Consider the following 18,161-nt stretch of genomic DNA (forward strand, 5'->3'; position numbering starts at 1 on the left):
TGTTAATCTATGGATTCGGATTTCTACACGTGGCGCTGAGATCTCTGGAATCTGCTGGTGATATCTGGAATCTTTCTAAATGTCAGGCCTCTTTAGATCTCCGAGAATTTAGGATCTCAGGCTTCTCAAGGATCTTGGAACCAGCGACCACAGACCAGGAGGTAAGTCTGCTCATTCTGTCCCTACCCGGGTTTTGTGACTTCTGTGAAACAAACAGAGGCTACTAGCATCCTTAGGACTGCAGTTCCAGGTCTTCGCAGGCCTAAGGTTTTCATGCTGTTTAGGAGGTCTCCAAGAATCCTTTCAGCAGAGACACCCACTCCGAGGTCAGCTATTTCCTTACACACACTACTCCCTTTCCTCGCTTCTGATTTCAGTGATCTGGCGTATTAGATATGTGAACTTGGGTCCCGTCTCTATTAAAGAGTTCGAGTCGTTCCCTTACAGGGTTAACATCTAAACTCTCTAGGCCAGCCTGGCCGCGGACAGCACTTCAGCACCAGACAGAGGACGCGAGGCTTCCTGGGATATGTAGTTTGGGGCGTGTAGTGAATACCGCAAAACCTCCTGGGAGTTGTAGTTCACAGACCTAGAAAGCCAGCTGTGTAGGCGGTGCTGGGAGGTATAGTGAGTACGTGGGTGGGGCCCAAAGTTCCAACGCGGCCTGGGAGTCTCCCGAGAGAGGGAAAGGAAGCCTTTTCCCGCTCTGGCCTTGGCTGTCAAATGAGGGCTGATTTCAGCTAAGTTCAGCCCGGGCTGCCACACTCAATCTCACCTCGTAGATAATATATGACTCAAAGGTGGTCGTAGAGCCATGAGAAAAAAACCAAAGAAGCTTCCTTTACTGAGTCGTGCCGTGGTCTCCGAGAAAAAAGTGGGGACTACTCTGACTGATCTTGAAGGATGCGGTCCTATGTCCTCCCTTTTGTTCTTTTCCCTCCCCCGCTCTTGGCCGCTAAGTGGCCTTTGTACGCCAGAGTGAAACTCCAAGTCCCGTCAGGCCGCGAGGCGCGCGCACGCGTGGTAGAGTTTCTCAGCCACGCTGCAGGAGGAGGGTTGATGGTTTGGCATTTGATTGGTCAGGTCTTTTATGATTATTTTCGCTGATTGGCTCGGATTGCTGCCGGAAAGGTCCTAGCCCGGAGATGGAAGAGCAGAGGCGTTCTATGGGCTGGGTTGAAAGCCTCCTCCCTCAAATTGGATCGGCCTGACCCCCCCACCCCCCACCCCCGAGCCCAGGGGCACCCAGGCAGTGCCTGTCCTCTCCTACTTCAACATTGCACTTATTCGATATTAGCCGAGACACGGAGAGTGGGTGACTCTCGGGAGTCAGGGAGGAGAGTGACCCGTCCTGGGCCTTCCCCTCATACCCTGAGACCAGAACTCCAGCCCTAGGGAGTGGGCAGGGCCTCTTGCCTCCTTCAACGTTGTCTGCTAGCTGGTTTTCTTGCTCTCTCTCCCAGGAGACGAACGTTTGAGCCCGTGATGGCAACCACCCTACTCATGTCTGGGTCTCAGGTAAGCCCGGGGACTCATCTTACCCATCTTTGCCAGTTCTGCAAACCCTTATAGAAAATGCTCTAGGATTAGCTCATTTCGCTGTTCTGCTCCAGAAGCTTAGTGCTGGCTAATATAGCCACATATATATCGAACGCCCATTGTATGAGTTTAAGTACTGAGGAGAATAAAACCGAACAAGATGGGTGGTACCCTCCTTGCCAACAGTCTGTAGGGAGAAAGGTGCGTCCAGTTCATTAGGATACGATATGGCAAGCATTCTGTTTGCCTGAGCAAGAAAGTACTGTGGTGTGGGAACCAGTAAATCCTGGCGTGGTTAATTCTAGATTCGGTATCCAGGGATGGGGTGAAGAGCAAAAGGGTGGAGAGGAATTGAACAGCAGCTGGCGCTAGAACTGGACCTTAAAGATGAGAATTTCACTGGTCTAAGAAAAGGAGAGCCTTGTATATAAGGCTCCAAAGTGGGTAGGGATATCCTGAGAAGGAAGCTAGTAAGTAGATTGCTCCTGCCTTTTGACCACATGTCTTTTTTCTTTCTTATTTTTTTCTTTGAACTCTACAGATGAGACTTAATGCCTTTGCCTTCTCGACATTTCTAGCCATGTCTCTAATTTCAAGAAGAAAAGCTGGTTCTAAACTCCTAGATACCAAGTAGTGAGGAAGCATTGTGTGATTGCAGGCCCCTGTGACATTTGAAGATATGGCCATGTACCTCACTCGGGAAGAATGGCGGCCTCTGGATCCTACACAAAGAGACCTTTACAGGGACGTGATGCAGGAGAATTACGGAAATGTTGTCTCACTGGGTGAGTGAGGATCTTTATCTTGTTTCACCTCTTATGGTTTTGAAACTGTCAGAATGGTTTAGGTCTTTCAGTGCAGCCTTGTTTCTAAGGAAAACCACACAATTAGTTACTGGCTTTGGTGCTCATTCAGACCTTAAAATATGGGAAGATTCATGCTTCCCAGCCTGAAAAGAAAAGTAAAGATGTTTCTGCCGTTTCAGAGGCTCCGGGGATTCTCATGTTCTGAGTCATTAGTGGCTCTGTGGCCTGTTTGTACAGATTACTGACCAAACAGGTCTGACACTGTGGTGCTCGCCAGGACATAAATGCCCTATAAATGGTGCTTTTTCTCTCGGGTGCTGGAAACTGAGGGGTTCTGGAGCTGGTTCATGGGAGGACAGAAACCACCCTCCTCTGTCTGTTTTGGCTCCGTGGCTGCAGCTTTGCCTCAGGTACTTTACGTAGGTTCTTGTCTAGAGATCTTTCAGGGGCAGTCATTCTTCAAGTGTCTCTTGTTGTTTCAGAAGAACCATTGAATAGTTAGCTCACAGATCCTACTCAGAGGAGAATTCCTGAGGCTGGGGATGCGATTCAGTGAGTAGAGTGCTTGCTTAGCATACATGAAGCTTTGGCTTTGGATTTGATCCTCAGACCTGCACATAGCCAGACACAGGACTAAGATATTTTAAAATAATTCTCAGAACGAAAGGTAACCCGAAGGGTTTTCTTAGCTTGGACTCTCTCTGATGTCCTAGTTTCCTTGAATTCTTTTTATTTTTTTATTCATTTTTAGGTGATGCTAAATGAGTTTCATTTTGATGGCTTCAAGTATACCTGTCCATATACTCTGATCTGATTCACCCCCCTCCCGTACTTCCTTGAGCTCTTGTCCCTTGAATTGTTCTTTAAAAACAGCAACAACTCCACTACAAAACCCAAAGTAAACAAAACCGAGAATCAGTGGAACAGACAGTTCAAATGTTAGCGGATGCTGCTCTTGCTAAGAGCCTGAGTTCAGTTCCCAGCACCCTGTATTTTCAGCTCCAGGGGTCAGATGCCCTCTTCTGGCCCCTGAAGGCATCTGCAATCACATGTACACATACTCCAACCCAGATGCATATACATGACTAAACATGAAGTAAAGATTAAACTATGGTATTAAAAGAGTGTCTTAAAGGACACTGTTCTTTCTTTTATCGTCTTTTTTTGGGGGGGTGGGGGGGGTGATATAGTTAGGTTCTATTTAAAATAGATCTGGGTAAATAACATAGTTTAATCTTTGGAGAAATGGGTCAGCGGTTAAAAGCACTGACTGATTTCCCATAGGTCCTGAGTTCAATTCCCAGCAACCACATGGTGGCTCATAACCATCCATAAAGGGATCTGATGCCCTCTTCTGGTGTGTCTGAGGACAGCAACAGTGTATACTCATAACATAAAAGAATAAAGTTTAAAAACAAACAAAAAAAGGCATACTCTTGAATCCCTACAATCTGTCTCAGGAGCATTTCTTAGATAGAATTACCAAAAGACTTATTTCTTACCCAGATAGATTTGGGAGGAGGGTTTGTAAATGTTTTCAAGGCAGTTTGTTTCTTTCTCTTTTTAATGTGTATGTATATTCTGTCTCAATGTATTCTGTGTACCACATGCATGCCTGGTGCCCACAGAAGCCAGAAAAGGGTATCAGGTCCTCTGGAACTACAGTTGCAGACACTTGTGAGCTTCCTCATGTGGGTGCTGGGAACTGAACTCAGGTTCTGTGCAAGAGCAGCATGTACTCTGGCCCATTGAACCATCTCTCAGGCTCTCCAAGACTGTTTTTATCCCAGGACTCTCTGGGTTTTTTGATGTATTATTAAACATTTGGATTTCATGTGTGTGTGTGTGTGTGTGTGTGTGTGTGTGTGTTGGGGTATATGCATGTGTGTGCACATAGATATGCAGACAACATTTGCCTGGGTATAATCCAGGCCTCCACTTTCAGTACCTTCCTCTATCTTTCTCCACCTTCTGTTTTTGAGCCGAGGTTGCTCATTGAACCTAGAGCTAGCTCTTTCAGCGAGACCAGCTGGCTAGTAAGCCCCCAGGACTCACTTGACCATCACCTTAAGTGCTGGGATTAATGGTATGTGCATCTTTTACACGTGTGTTTGAGATCTTAAAGCAGATTCTAGTGTTTGTAGTACAACAAATACTTTCCCCTCTGAGCCATCATTCCAGCCTCTCTTAGTTCTTAGTTTGTTTTTTGACTAGTTACTAAACTATTTACTGTTAGGCCCTTTTCAGTGAACATACCTACTCCTTACAGTTTTCTGTCGTGTGCTGAGAAACCCAGTTTGATGGGGTGATGGTGCATGCCTTTAATTTCAGCACTTAGGAGGCAGAGGCAGGCTGATCTCTGAGTTCTAGGCCAGCCTGGTTCACAGAGTTTCAGGATAGCCAGGGCTACATACAGAGAAACCCTGTCTCAAAAAACTAAGAGAAAAGAAAGACCCAATTTAGAAATATAGTGTCTGGTTTTCTTTTTTGTTGTTTGTCTGATTGTTTTCCTTTTTCAAAATACTAAGAATAGATAGTTTCTTACATTTTGTCTTCCCTCCATCCCAGAACTGAAGATGGAACCCAGAGCCTTGTGCTTTACCACTGAGCTAAATCCCCAACCCCTGATAGTTTCTGAGCTAAACCCCCAGCCCCTGATAGTTTCTGAGCTAAACCCCCCAACCCCTGATAGTTTCTGAGCTAAAACCCCAACCCCTGATAGTTTCTGAGCTAAATCTCTAACCCCCATAGTTCCTTAAATAACCACTAAGTGGAGAGCCTGAATGTAATGGGTCGACCTGAGCTTGGAAATTTAGATTTTTGTTTTTATGTTTTAATTGCATGTATATGGTAGTATTGGTTTGCTTGTGTGACTATAGTGCCCATGGAGGCCATTAAATCCTTACAGCTGGAATGAAGTGGTTGTGAGCTGCCCTCTACAAGAGAGCGGTGTACACTCAACCACCAAGCTGACTTCTCTCACCTTGAGGCCACTTTGATTCTCCGAGTCTTGGATCTCCTTTACGGAGACGGACTTTCATGATACGTGGGACCATGACCATTTACTCGCGTTAAGAACCATTTGGCTCAGTCCACCCTCGCCCTTAGATGAGGTCCATACTTCCTGCTTTTGCTTTCTTACCCACTGCTGAGACAAACTAAAAAGAGAGAGAGCTCAGTTACTGCATGGGCGTGGTAAGCTGAGCTCTGGCGCTCTTAAATGGCCCACACAAAACCCCAGGATGACTCCCCAGCTGTGGGAATTGGGGGATAACCTACACCCCGTCGTTCAGCATCTAGAACTCAGCAGGTATGTCTGTGCCCTGACCCATCTCCACACTCCTCCTTACAGATTTTGAGATCAGGAGCGAGAATGAAGCAAACCCAAAGCAAGAGTTTAGTGACGATGTGGAATTCGCGACCATGTCGGAAGAGCCTCTGGCTGAGAAGAATCCTGGAAGCGAAGAGGCCTTTGAAAGTGGGGACCGGTCAGAAAGGCCGTGGGGAGACCTAACAGCGGAGGAGTGGGTAAGCTACCCTCTCCAGCAAGTCACTGACCTGCTTGTCCACAAGGAAGCGCACGCAGGCATCCGCTACCACATCTGTTCTCAGTGTGGGAAAGCCTTCAGTCAGATTTCAGACTTCAATCGGCACCAGAAAACCCACACGGGGGACAGGCCCTACAAGTGTTTCGAGTGCGGGAAGGGCTTCAGCCGCAGCTCCCACCTCATCCAGCACCAGCGGACCCACACGGGCGAGCGGCCCTACGACTGCAGCGAGTGCGGCAAGAGCTTCGGGCGGAGCTCTCACCTCATCCAGCACCAGACAATCCACACCGGCGAGAAGCCTCACAAGTGCACCGAGTGCGGGAAGAGCTTCTGCCGGCTCTCCCACCTCATCCAGCACCAGCGGACCCACAGCGGGGAGAAGCCGTACGAGTGCGAGGAGTGCGGGAAGAGCTTCAGCCGCAGCTCCCACCTCGCCCAGCACCAGCGGACTCACACGGGCGAGAAGCCGTACGAGTGCAACGAGTGTGGGCGCGGCTTCAGCGAGAGGTCCGACCTCATCAAACACTACCGCGTGCACACGGGCGAGAGGCCCTACAAGTGTGACGAGTGTGGGAAGAACTTCAGTCAGAACTCTGACCTGGTGCGGCACCGCCGAGCCCACACCGGGGAGAAGCCGTACCACTGTAACGAGTGCGGGGAGAACTTCAGCCGCATCTCCCACCTCGTGCAGCACCAGCGGACTCACACGGGGGAGAAGCCGTACGAGTGCACGGCCTGCGGGAAAAGCTTCAGCCGCAGCTCCCATCTCATCACGCACCAGAAGATCCACACCGGGGAGAAGCCCTACGAGTGTAACGAGTGTTGGCGAAGCTTCGGGGAAAGGTCAGATCTGATCAAGCACCAGAGAACCCACACCGGGGAAAAGCCCTACGAGTGTGTGCAGTGCGGCAAAGGCTTCACACAGAGCTCCAACCTCATCACGCATCAGAGAGTTCACACCGGAGAGAAGCCTTACGAGTGTACCGAATGTGATAAGAGTTTCAGCCGGAGCTCAGCTCTTATTAAACACAAGAGGGTCCATACCGACTAGGTCCTGTGTAAGAAATGACTCTCTTGGAGGCCAAGTGATGTTTAATATCGGTGAGCTTCCTGAAGACAGCTCTTTTTAATGTTCTTACTTCCCTTGTTGTGGGCTACAGTCAAAAGCGGGACAGAAAAGAACCCTTTTTAAAATTCTGACCCACGGTTTTGGGGATGCTGTCCCCTCCTCCAAGATGGTGAAATTTATTCACTGATAATCATATGGATTGCTTCATCAAAGTCAGCCCCCTCCTCAAGTAACTTGAGAGATGAAGACCAGAGGAAGGCAGGCAGACTTGCCCTGAGCTTTGACTGTTCAGCTATAGTAGCTTGGCTCATACACATCCCTTCCAAAGGGGCTTTTTTTTTTTTTTTTTTTTTTTTTTAGTAGCTCACCTTCATATCTAAGCATCACCTTGTACACAGGATTCTGCATGCTGAAAGCAAAAAGCAGTGATCTCGGAGTTTCTCCTTGTTTCTCACTTGTGTATAGCTCGCACGTTTTTGAAAGCTGACTGAAGATACAATGTAACGGGAAAAGGGAGGCACAAGTTTGAGAACCAAGGACCCATGGGTGGTGGTGACGTTAGCAAGAGATAACCATCAGTCATGGAGACTGCTGTTAACCAGACTTCTGTGTTTTCTTCAAAAATCACTTTAGGGATCAGAGAAGGGAAACTGTCTTTAGGAAAAGCTGGGGCTGGAAGTCATGGTGGAGCGGAAGTAGGAAGTGAACTGACCCTGCCCCCTCCCCCCTGCACTCCCCCCCAGGAAAGGGAACCCAGTGCCCTTCCCAGGGAATAGCAGTCAGTGCTGGGGTCTCTGTTGTCTAACAGATCACTTGTCCCTGTACTGTGAACTCCAGGGCTGGATAGGGCCACGCCCCAGTCTTTTATCCTAGCTTTCTTAAGGGCATGTATATGTACAGTGAAATGTGTATTCCGATAGCAGAAACTGAACTCATAAGAATCAGCATGTTCTTGCTCGAAGTAGATCCTAAGATAGAACTGTAGACATAACTCCGATGCGAGAAGTGTCCGTCCTTTTTCTTTTGTCACGGAGGAGAAAGATTAGCATTAGTACTCAAGCACGGTGCGCTCTTGTGAGGGTCGGTCTGTACAGAAGGAAGCACTTGTGTGGGTGTGTCCCTCGGTGGTGAGAGAGTGACTGGGTACTCAGGTCCACGGTCCTCTCTTAGACGGAATTATCTTCTGTGACGACTGGCCTCACCCAGAGACATAGATAAACCCACAGAGGAAAGTGGTTCGGGCATGCCGATGAAAATAGTCAAAAAGAGTTGAGCCAGCGTAGCCCCGTACTTCAGTTCTCCTTAGATAGCCCATGTGTTGGTGCTTATTCAGCCCTGAGGGGATGGAGGGGAGGTGGCATCTAGGAGCTGGGACTTTGCGTGTGAGCGAGTGCATTGGTGCCTAGATCGAAAGAGCCCCAGTGTATTTCTGTGGTGCTTCGTTGCAAAGTTGCAAACATAATTTTTATTATTATTATTTTTTTTTACTAAAGAAACCCCTTTCTGTTAAATCTTTGAGATTTGGCCCTTAAAGCCCAGTGCTGTCACTGCAGAGAGTAGCTGTGGCCACAGCTGGGTGATACCAAGTCACTCGTGACAACCGAAGGAGAAACCGAGGGCCTTTAAGTGGTCACTCCCATTGAGGACAAACTTGGGGAAGGGCACATGGTTTCTCTTCTGTACAAAATCTAGCCTCCTGTAGGTATTCGTATTTTAACTGTTAGGTGACCTACATGTTCTTGGTAACTAAGCTCAGATGTGTCTTCTGTGGCAGTGCAGCCGACAGCTTGGGTGGAGCTCAGCATTCTCCCATTGATTCTTTGAGCCACATAAGACCCCATTTCCTCCATTCCTAACACATGCAGACACACACACACACACACACACACACACACACACACACACACACGTGTGCTGTGCCCCACCATGCCCACCCAGCCCCAGCCTCCCTTTAAAGGCTATCCCGAGTTCCGTTTGCTGCTTTTGCCTTCCCATCTCTTCACATGTGCATGACCTAGCTGGGTGGCTGCAAAGGCAATGTCTGTGCCAGCTCTGCCCACTCTGCGTGGTCAGTGCTCCCCTCTCTGTGCTGAGCTGTGGAAGCCATACATCCGCCACCCTTCACCAACGCTGTCCGCATGCCTTCTGTTCCCAAACCCCTGGCCGTCTGTGCCTGTGTTCTCTGGTTGTGGAGCGCGGGTGGACAGGTAAATCTGTAGAACAGATTCCCTTGGTATTGGTCAGTTCTCCTAGTCTTGTCTATAGCTGTATTATCCTAACAATATTCTATAATTAAAGGTATAATTTTTAAACTCGAAACAACTGAGTTATTTGGGTAAGCTCAAGCTCATTGGTTGTAGAGCCTCCCATGAGGTTCATTAAAGTCGTGCCCGATTGTCTTTACATGTCTGTCATGCAGTTTGTCCAGCGGTTTGCATAGGCTTTTTTTACTGAGGGCATGCTGTCTTGTCTCTAAGTATACTGCATCTGGTCTGGTCAGGGTAAAAGCCTGGTAGGTTCCTAAAGAGTGACGCCAGCGGAAAGCAACAGGGGAACAGATTATTGGCTCTGTAGGAAAAAGGAAAAGCCTCCGAGAGTAAAAGTTAAGAGTTCTTGTTTTAAAAGGAGAGTTTCTAGAAACACAAACAGGAGCCAGTGCCAGGCATAGTGGTGTATACACGTTGTATCCCAGCTCACAGGAGGCCAAGTCAGCCTTGTCTAAATATAGGAAGGCCCTGTCTACAAACAAAACAAGACAAAAAAAAGCTGTCTGAATGGCTAGTAAGATGGCTCAGTGGGTAAAGATGCTTTCGATGGGAGCATGATGACCAAGGTGCAACTCCTGTGACCCACGTGGCAGAAAGAACTACTTCTATTGCCTTCCACGTAAATGATGGATGTACTAGCACCACCCCTAGTATGTCAATGAAACGAACAAAACACAGGAGAACATTAGACCATCTCTTAGAAATAGGGCTTGTGGTTCGAGACCAGCAGGAGCTAGAGAGGTGGCTCAGCAGTTAAGAGCACTCCTTGTTTTCACAAAGGACTCAGGTTTATTTCCAAGTCCCCACACAGTGGTTCAAAACTATCTGTGATTTCAGAGGATCCAAGACTATCTTCTAACCTCTGTAGGCACCAGGCACAGGAGTGGTACAAGCACACACATGCAGTAAAGAGTACCATATAATAATATTTTATAAAATAAATAAATTTAAAAAAAGAGTACCATATATATGTGTGTGTGTGTGTGGTCTACAAAGTGAGTTCCACGACAGCCAGCTATATGGAGAAACTGCCTTGAAAAAAAAAATTCAAAGTGTGGGGGCTGGGCTGGAGAGATGGCTGCTCTTCCAGAGGTCCTGAGTTCAATATCCCCAACACCCCACATGACAGCTCACAACTTTTTGGATCCATGTAAAAAGTGTGCGTGGGGGTGATGGCTCAGTGGTTAAGAGCACTGACTGTTCCTCCAGAGGTCCTGAGTTCAAATCCCTGCAACCACATGGTGGCTCACAACCATCTGTAGTGGGATCTGATGCCCTCTTCTGGTGTGTCTGAAGATAGCTACAGTGTACTTATATATAATAAATAAATCTCTTTTTAAAAAAGTGTGGGGGCTGCTGGGAATGCCATCCGTGGTACTTAGCAGGGAGAGTTTGAGCCTCAGTTCTAAAGCACAAACTAAACGTTCTACCAGTTCAGCATCTGTGGTGCCTGGAAAGGAGTTAAAGGAGAAGGTTAATTCACAGGAAGTTTAACGGAATCTCCCATGTGCGTGTTTGGGGTGTTACTATTTCTCCACCATCTCTGACAAAGCAAACTTGCTCCAGCATTAACTGTCTTCTAGGAGCGTAGGAGTGCCAGGGGAGCTCAGAGCTGTTTCCAGGCTATCAGGGCTCCAGGGAGGACACCAACATGCTAATCTGCTAACTGGCTCCCTGGTGGGTCAGAAGTTGATGGAACTTCCACACCTTGGAGAAAACAACAGGCCCTTAGGAAGCTTGTGTTAGAACTCTCTAGGAGTCTTCAATTGCACCTGTACTCATGTGCATACCTACACACACTTGTATGAACACAGAAACACAACACACATGAATACACATAATTTTAAATAGTCAAATCTTAGGCCTCTTGGACTAGAAGTATGTGCCTATCTTTGATCCCGGCACTCAGAAAGCAGAGACAGGTGGGTGACAGATTTCTGGAGCTTCAAGATTTAAAACAAACTAACAATTTAGCAGACCAGGTGACTCTGGGGGTGTAGACAGGATTGTGGTACACAGACCATCAGAATCAGGGGGAGGAAGGGAAGGAGATTAGAATCCTTGGAAACTACCAACAGATTAAAAAAAAAATCAGTGGAAGAAAATGTAGGTAGTACATTTGTTTTCAAAGTTGGCATCCAGCATCTCCAAAGATCACTTTGTTGTTTTGCATCTGGCTGGAGTTGAGCTGAAGTGGCTCCTGGTGAAGAATTCCCGTGCCATACTGACCCTTCTCCCCTGGGTCCCATGGCTTCTGCAATTTCCCCAAGGTAGTCATTGCCCAGTTATCCCAGCCAGAAATGTGCATATTATCTTTGCCACCTGCTCCCTGAAGCTCCCCTTCCTCAGTCAGTGACAAATGCCAACTGCATAACGAGCTATTCAGTCCTGTCCGAGTCACCTCTAAACATGTCCCAAGTCTAGCGACCCTTTCTCTACGATTTACCAAATGACTGAGAGCAATGACTTAGCTTCTCTCGTCTTTGAGTTCTATAAGTTATACCTATTATATTTACCTCATCAAGTTGCAGAGGTTAAATCACCTAATGGGACTCAGAATATTAGCCATCATGCAAATTGTCATCAGAACATTTTACTTACTAAAAGAGCCACCTAGTGAGTTCTCTCGAATTCAGTCCCTTTCAGTCCCCTCTCCCTTGCTACACCTCTAATAATTTTTTCTGAAAGGCAAATAATTTGAACTCCTGCACTGAATGGGGAAAGACAGGTGTGGGGCTAGAGAGGTGGCTTTGTAAGTAAGAGTGCTTTTTTGGGAGGTAGAGGCTGTTTGAGGCCAGCTAGGTCTGCAGAGTGAATCCTAGGACAGCCAGGGCTACAAAAGAAACCCTACCTCAAAAAAAGAAAAACAAACAAACAAAAACCAACAAAAGAAAGAGGGCTGGGGAGATGGCTCAGTGGTTAAGAGTTCTGACTGATCTTCCTAGAGGTCCTGAGTTCAAATCCCAGCAACCACATGGTGGCTCACAACCATCTGTAATGGAATCCAATGCCCTCTTCTGGTGTGTCTGAAGACAGCGACAGTGTACTCACATACATAAGATAAATAAATCTTAAAAAAAAAAAAAAAGAATAAATGAAAAGAGAAAAAAGGAAGGAAGGAAAGAAAAAGAGAGCTTACGGCTGTTTCAGAGGTCCTGGCTTCTTTTCTCGGCACCCACACAAGGTTACTGGCACCCATATTTCAGACATCTCAGAACTACTTGTAACTTAGAGGATTCAGTGCCCTCCACATGTAATATACTGCATGCATATGTTGCAAATAAACTCATGTGAGAGGCACACATACATAGTATAACAAACATGTGCTTTTTAAAAGTTCGAACATGGAGTGGGCAGGAAAGCTCAGTGGTGGACCACTGCTGGGTATTCGTAGAGACTCAGTTTAAACCTTAGCACTGCAAACGAATGAAAATTTAGGAATAAAACCTTTGCAGTTGTGCATGGTGGCACACTCCTTTAATCCCAGCACTTGGGAGGCAGAGGCAGGTGGATCTCTGTTGAGTTCAAGGCCAGCCTGGTCTACATAGAGAATTCCAGGATAGCCAGGGCTACTTAGAGATACCTCAATGAAATGAAATCAAGCCTTTGCATGTTGGAGCAGAAGAGATGACCCAGTTGTGTGCTGGCTGCTCTAACAGAGAACCAGTTGAGTTTCTGGTACCCACAGTAGGTGGCTCACACACGCACACACACACACACACACACATAAATATAAAAACAAGCAACTTTTCAGTACTTCTTATTGCCAGCTACTGACAGTGAGACTCCCCTGTGGCTGTAAAGGACGCCGCCCTCTGTGTCTGATCCCACCTCCCCAGCACTTGAATAGCTATAGTTGAAAGCTGTCCACTCTCTCTGGATGGTTTTCCTCTTTTTTCAAGTTTCGGTCCCAACTTCTTCCAAAAACTAGACCAAGTGATTCCTTTCTGGTTTTCCTGGGTTGAACACAAGTGTTTATCCGTTTCTCATCTTTCCCTCTCCCCTCTTCCTTCTCTTCCCCCACTTTCTTCCGACCGAGCCTCTCTACGTAGCCAAGCTGACCTGGAACTGATTCTCCTGTGTCTGCCTCCCAAGTGCTGAGATTGCCGATGCCCACTGCTGCGCTCAACAACTCTTGCGCCCTTGCAGCTTCAACCCTTAGCAAATGTCTGACCTGAAGTAGGTGGGCAGCAAATACTTCTTGGATGAATAGGAGAGAGTTTTATATTTATATGGTAATTTATTTCTGATTTATCACCACACCAAACTGATCTTGAAAGTATTGTGGAATATTTGTCACTGGTGTATCAGGTGGATACACAAGTTGGACTTGTGCAAGCGGAAGACTCCTGGAGACGATATGGCCCTTCTGAAGCCATCTATGTTCTTCCTGTTCTTAGTGATCAGTTCATGGCATCTGTCTTAGGGTTTAGCTTGCGTCAGGTTGTCATTACACTGTCTAGCACATTTGTCACATAAACACATCACAGTTGAGCCGCAATCTTTCATTTCTCACTGATCCCCAAGCTCCCATATTAAAAACATAAATAAAGGGGGTGGGGCTGGGGCTCAGCGTTTAAGAGCACCAGTTGCTCTTGCAAAGGTCGTGAGTTCAATTCCCAGCAACCACATGGTGGCTCTCAATATTCTGTCATGGGATCTGGTGCCCTCTCCTGGTGTGTCTGAAGACAGCTACAGTGTACTCATACATAAAATAAATAAATCTTTATAAAAACAGAAATAACTTTAAAAGTTCCACAGTCTTTACAAATTTAAACACACTAAAAGTTCAATCCCCTTAAATATTCAGTCTCCTTAAAAATCCGGTACCTTTTTAAAAGTTGGAAATCTCTCAACTGTGGGTTCCTGTAAAAATCAAAATTAAGTTTAATACTTTCTTACTTCAAGAAGGAAGAGCCAGGGCACAGTCACAATCCGAGCAAAGCAACCTCAAACTCCAATAACGCAATGTCCAGCGTCTGGGCTTCACTTGGGATCTTCTGAGGTCTTAGGTCACTTCTCTGGCTCCCTTCTCTGCAGCACACATAGCTTGCCTTCTAAGCTCTGGCTGGCTCCACACCATACTCACTGTCGTCTCTGGTGGCCATTTCGTGGTGCTGGCAACTCCAAACTGCTGGGGCCTGTGCTACAAGTAGGCTACACTTTCACTAATAGCCTCTCTTCACTCTGATAAGTCCATTCAGTCCTTGGCCTTTCCTAGCCTTTCTTTTTTAAAAATATTTATTATATACAAGTACACTGTAGCTGTTTTCAGACACACCAGAAGAGAGCTTTGGATCCCATTACAGATGGTTGTGAGCCACCATGTAGTTGCTGAGATTTGAACTCAGGACCTCTGGAGGAGCAGTCAGTGCTCTTAACCACTGAACCATCTCTCCAACACTTTCCTACCCTTTCACAGTGTCAAATCTCAGTGCACCCCATGATCCCTTACCACCTTTAAAACCAGTACTGCCTAGGCAACTCCTACACATTACCAGGTTTGGCTGCCAGCATACGATACAACCTTGCCTTGTCCTGAACACAGCTTCTGTGTGCTACCTCTTAGGAAAACTTCCCGGAAGATTTCACCTCAATGAGGCAACTGTCTTCCTAATCACCTCTAATTTCCAAGCTCCAGCCAACCAGCCTTGAGTACCCCAGCAAAGCAAACCTTTTGCTCCAGCAGTTCTGGTCTCTGGTTAATTGCAGCTGATTCTTCAGCTCCAGCTAACCAGAACACAGACTCTTAATTCAAAATCACAAATGGCCCCATGGAGTCCTTAAGCTACCCTCTGAAATGTCACAAGCCAGGTCTCCATTGTCTGCACCTCCCTCAACATTTTTAACATCAAAGGTCCTGCTCTCAACACTCAAATGACTTTTCTAGTCCAAAGTTCTGTAACCTTCCCAAACCAAACCAAAACAAACCACAGTCATATCCACCACAGCAATACCCCACTGCTTCTGGTACCAAACTGTCTTCTTAGTCAGGGTTATTATTGCTGTGATTAGACACCAAGATCAAACCAAAGTGGGGAGGAAAGGGTTTATTTTGCTTATATGTCCACATCACAATCCATTAGTAAAGGAAGGCAGGGCAGGAACTCAAATTGAGCAGGAATCTCAAGGGAGAAGTTAATAGAGAGGCCGAGGAGGGCTGCTTACTGGCTTGCTTCTTTTGCTCAGCCTGCTCTCTTATGGAATTCAGGACCACTAGCCCAGGGGTGGCACCACCCACAAATGCTAGGCCCTTTTACACCAGTCACTAATTAAGAACATTATTAAAACTATAATTATTCAAATTAAAACCTTAAAGGCTTGCCTACAGACTGATATTATGAGGCATTTTCTTTCTTTCTTTTTTTTTTAAAGATTTATTTTTATTTATATGAGTACACTGTAGCTGTCTTCAGAAACACTAGAAGAAGGCATTGGACATACCAGAAAAGGGCATTGGATCCTATTATAGGTGGTTGTGAGCCACCATGTGGTTGCTGGGAATTGAACTCAGGACCTCTGGAAAAGCAGTCAGTGCTCTTAACCATTGAGCCATCTCTCCAGCCCTGGAGGTATTTTCTTAATTAAGGTTCTCCTCCCAGGTGACTTTAGCTTGTGCCAAGTTGACATAAAATTATTCAACATACTACATTCTTTACATTGTTGACTAGTATTTATTTGGTCAGTATTTAAATTCTTTAAGTCCAGTTACAACTATTTAGTAGAGAATTTTTGAGGGTTTTTTTTTTTTGGGGGGGGTTATGTTATAAATGTGAGCTTTTAAACAAACAGGTATTTGATTTGTGAATCAAAAGCTTACCTTTTCATATTTTCTATCACTATCATCTCTCATGAATATCTGTCATCTATTTACCTATCATCTATCAATCTATTATCTAACTATCACCTATCTATTATATGTCTATCAGTCATTTATTTACCTACTGTCGTTATCTATCTACCTATCTATCTATCATCCATTTATCTATCTGCCTATCTATCTACCTACCTACCTATCTATCTATCTATCATCCATTTATCTATCTGCCTATCTATCTATGTATCTATCTATGTATCTATCTATCTATCTATCTATCTATCTATCATCTGTCCTCTCTCAGCAGCATGACGTAATCTCAATACTCCTGCCTCTCTGTCTCAATTGCTGGGATTTCAGATACATATGACCATATGAGGCTTTGATAGGACATGGGCTACATAGTGAGACCTTGTCACAAACAAACAAACAAACAAACAAACACCATACCCAGCAAATAGTGAGAATAACACTTACATAAAAACAATGGAGGCTGGAGTTGTGGCTACTTAGCTGAATGCTTGGCTAGAATACTCACAGTTTGGGTTTGGTCCCTGGCACCACATAAACCCAATGGGACAATGTGGCTATAATCCCAATGCAGGAGAGGCTGAGACAGCAGGATCAGGAGTTCAAGGTCATCCTCGGTGCTACACAGTGAGTTTGAGAATAGGGGTAGCAATTTTTGGCATGGAAAGAAATGAGGAGTCTGGGGGGGTGGAGGTGGGGCTGGTGAGATGGCTCAGAGGTAAAGAGCACTGACTGCTCTTCCAGAGGTCCTGAGTTCAAATCCCAGCAACTACACGGTGGCTTACAACCATCTGTAATGGGATCCAATGCCCTCTTCTGTTATTTCAGAGGAGAGCAACAGTGTGTTCTCACATACATAAAATAAATAAACAAATCTTTAAAAGAAAGAAAAAGAAATGGGCAATCTTGGATGGAGTGTGTATTGAGATGTATGGAATCCTGGGAGCACCAACAGATACTGATCTGGAAGAGGGGGAGGACCAGGAGGAGGAACCAGGACAGGAGAGTCACAGGGCAAAAGATGTGTCACATTTCAAGATGTGCAAAGGTGGGCAAGATGTCGAGTGGAGTTCGGAATTTGGAAGGCTGTAAATGGATAAACCTTATCCTGTGATTATTATTCCCGATAATTACAGAGCACATGCCCCGTCCTGCAGTGGATATTTTAGCTTAAGGGTAATGAGGGCTTAGTTATATACACAGTCTATTTACTGTTTTGTTGAATTTCCAAACATGTGCTAAAGTCAGAGGGAACACTATAATTACCTCACAGCACCACACTGATCTTGGAAAAGAGATTCACAGTCCCTGCAGAATTGGACGAGTGAATCTGTGTCTTTAGCCCCTGTGTGTGTGAACATGGGCGGTAAAACGCCTCAGACTCTGACAGGATTTGAGTTAGGGACTTGGGCTGGCTACTCTGTGGTGCATCTCTTCAGCTTGCTTGCAGGGAAGCTGGAAATAACTAGGGTTGAAGAAGCTGCGTGCCAGGCAGCTGGAATGTGACTCCTGCTGGGACATTGCCTGTTTTGGCCTCTTTAAGTGGATGAGGAATTTGGTGTCTGCCTGTCTGCTGAGCCCTGGTGGTGAGCTGCCAGGGAATTCTTCACTATTGTGGAATGGAAGAAAGTTGTGTCCAAGTATTTAACACTTGGACGTTGGATTTGGTAATCTTGACTGGGACTAAAAGCTGAAGGTCCTGTTTTAAAAAATTAGGCTGAGTGGCTGGAGAGATGGCTCAGTGGTTGGGGACACCTGCTGCTCTTCCAGAGGTCCTGAGTTCAATTCCCAGCAACCACTTGGTGGCTCACAGCCATCTGTAATGGGATCTGATGCCCTCTTCTGGTGTGTCTGAAGACAGTTACAGTGTACTCACATACATAAAATAAATAAATCTCAAAAAAATTAGTTAATGTAAGAAGAAAATTGAAGTCACAATACCAGCCAGGTTGCTAGCTGTACCCTCATCCAGCAGGGGGTGGGGTGGGTGACTCAAAAACTATCATGTTATACAAGGCTGGTACCCAGGATGGGGAACAGGGAGGTTTGCACAGGGAAGTATAATTTTACTGGCTGGAGGCATCT

The 18,161-nt window shown here is 46.0% G+C and overlaps 1 protein-coding gene across 2 annotated transcripts; it reads left to right on the forward strand.

The window, feature by feature from the left end:
* ZNF436 (zinc finger protein 436) lies at positions 1 to 9,303 on the forward strand. Of its 2 annotated transcripts, none has more exons than XM_080921910.1 (4): positions 1 to 161; positions 1,464 to 1,518; positions 2,081 to 2,324; positions 5,698 to 9,303. In XM_080921910.1, exons 3-4 carry the CDS (start codon positions 2,219 to 2,221, stop codon positions 6,942 to 6,944), a joined length of 1,353 nt encoding a protein of 450 aa, XP_080778036.1. In that variant the 5' UTR covers positions 1 to 161; positions 1,464 to 1,518; positions 2,081 to 2,218; the 3' UTR covers positions 6,945 to 9,303. The 2 variants fall into 2 exon arrangements, with proteins under 2 accessions (XP_080778036.1, XP_080778035.1); XM_080921909.1 differs by having other exon boundaries at positions 2,198 to 2,324.
* The last annotated feature ends 8,858 nt before the right edge of the window (positions 9,304 to 18,161 follow it).

The sequence above is a fragment of the Micromys minutus genome (assembly GCF_963924665.1).
Source record: "Micromys minutus genome assembly, chromosome: 9".
Classification (NCBI taxonomy): domain Eukaryota; kingdom Metazoa; phylum Chordata; class Mammalia; order Rodentia; family Muridae; genus Micromys; species Micromys minutus.